A 2,133-nucleotide genomic window follows, 5' to 3' on the forward strand; every position below is an offset into this window, starting at 1 on the left:
TGAATTCTGCACGGCCGCGATCCGCACGGTGGTGACGCCGCGGTTACAGAGTCGATGGGATGGCATGGGAGCCCCAGCTGTCTGCCCTGTCCGAGGTTGAGCATCATGGCCCAGCCTCCCCTCTGACGACTGTCCCTGGCTCCCTCTTGTGTCTCCCTGTCCAGGAGCTGTATTCTCAGTCCTACGACGCTGTCGGCGTGATGTTCGCCTCCATCCCGGGCTTCGCAGACTTCTACTCTCAGACCGAGATGAACAACCAGGGAGTGGAGTGCCTGCGCCTTCTGAACGAGATCATTGCCGACTTCGATGAGGTAAGCCCTGGCCTCGGACATCTGCAGTCACACGGGGCCGTCATCATTGTCACAGTGTTATGTTATCCTTTGGAGCAATGATTATTGTCTGCATTTGCAGAACTCCAGGCTGCACTATAGTCACATGCATGTATTATCTACTCCAGCGATCACAATCATTACATGAGATAAATGCTATGGTTTCTCCCTTGGGGAGATCAAGAACATACGCAGATAGCATTTCTGCTTCCAGCCTCCGTGAGCCTAAGGAACATGTAACATCGGGGGCAGGGGGAATAGTCACGTTGTGCTTAAATTATATTAATAGACTCGGCAGGAGGGGGCCTTCTCCTTCCCATCCCCCAACTCGAAGTAAGGTCCCAGTGCCCATCCACGTGTCTCAGGCTGAGGAGGGAGATAAGTGATCGACTGCGAAAATGCTGAAGAAGCAGCCATGCCACGATGCAGGTGCAGCCTCTGCCTGACCACCCCCCCCAGACCCCCAGGAGTGTGAGTGGTACCACAGAATTGTTTCCCATTGAGACGGGGGGTCCAGGCTTTGGTATTGGTCAGCCATTGGCTGCGGGCTGGCCTCGTAGAGGTGCATAACCTCCCAGTATCTTGCCCATCAACCCAACCAAGGCAACTCTCCAAAAAGGCACGTGGCCGAGCATTGTCGGCAGCCCACCCGTGGCACGCCGGAGGCTGGCCCCGTACGGCAGGTCTGGGCGGGGCACCCACAGTAACTACTACGTCACCTGGACAGAATCCCTGTCTCGGTCCCCACATTCCAGCCGGCTACGGAGTCCTGTGGATTCCTTCTTCTTAGCAGGTCTCAGATCTGTCAGTTCCTCACCAGCAGAGCTGCCCTTGTCTTGCCCTAGGCCATATTGTTTCTCACCTGGACCGCTGAAATCATCTCCTAACTGCTCTCCCTCCTGCATCTCTCCGTCAGCAACCGCCAAAAGGAGGATTTGGAAACCCAAAACCTCTCAGTGGCTCTCCCTTGCCAGCTCCTCATACGGTCACCTGAGGCCTTGCACTTACTGTCCCCGTACTCTCTTCAGCCTTTCTGCCCTTTGCATGCCACCTGACCCACTGTCCAGCACCATCCAGCGGCTCACAAGCCATCAAGCCCACGTGGCTCTTCCGTACACTGCTCTTTCTGCCCAGAAATCACACCATCCTCACTATATCCCATCTTTTCCCTCTTGACTCCATGACCAGCAGAAAACCTAATAGTCATTTAAGAGTTAATTCAAATATCATCTCTACTTGCGAAGCCTCTTCTAATCCCCCATCTAACCAGGTAAACGTCACTCCCTTTTCAATGAAAAACTTATACTCTGAAAATCCTTGCATCACAGAGCCCGAAACCCTTCAGGGTGCAGCCTGCCTCCCCAGCTTTGTTCTGGGGCAGACAGACACCCATCAAATTAATCTCCGTAGGTGTTTATCACAAGTCACCATTTTCAATAATTCACATTTAGTTTCGATTTGTTCCTCAGACCAAACCCACGGGGTAGGAATCATCGGCCCTCATTTTATAAATAAGCAAAACTGAGACTCAGAAACACCAGCGGTGCCCAGGCCTTACCACCACTGAGTGGGCTGCCAAGATGTGAACCCAGGTCTGCCATACTGTTTCTGGTTTTCAATCATCGTATCTCACTGTTTCTCACTTGAGTGGCATTTCACAGTCCTGGTTTTGTAGTCATAAACTCAACGATGGCCATTTTCATTGTCCTAGGGGTGAGGGTGGGAGCCAAGATAAATGAGATGCAATCGCTTGTCTCCCGTGGCTTCACGGACCAGTCAGAGGCAGGGTGACTCTGAGTTGCCT

General features: G+C 52.8%; 1 protein-coding gene across 1 annotated transcript in view; it reads left to right on the plus strand.

The window, feature by feature from the left end:
* ADCY8 (adenylate cyclase 8) overlaps nucleotides 1-2,133 on the plus strand; it is a 170,549-nt gene that overhangs the window by 160,423 nt on the left and 7,993 nt on the right. The window contains exon 17 of the mRNA XM_011373832.1: nucleotides 165-311. Coding sequence (XP_011372134.1) covers nucleotides 165-311 — 147 coding nt within the window. The remainder of the gene's footprint in view (nucleotides 1-164; nucleotides 312-2,133) is intronic.

Source organism: Pteropus vampyrus, unplaced genomic scaffold (assembly GCF_000151845.1).
Source record: "Pteropus vampyrus isolate Shadow unplaced genomic scaffold, Pvam_2.0 Scaffold232, whole genome shotgun sequence".
Lineage (NCBI taxonomy): Eukaryota > Metazoa > Chordata > Mammalia > Chiroptera > Pteropodidae > Pteropus > Pteropus vampyrus.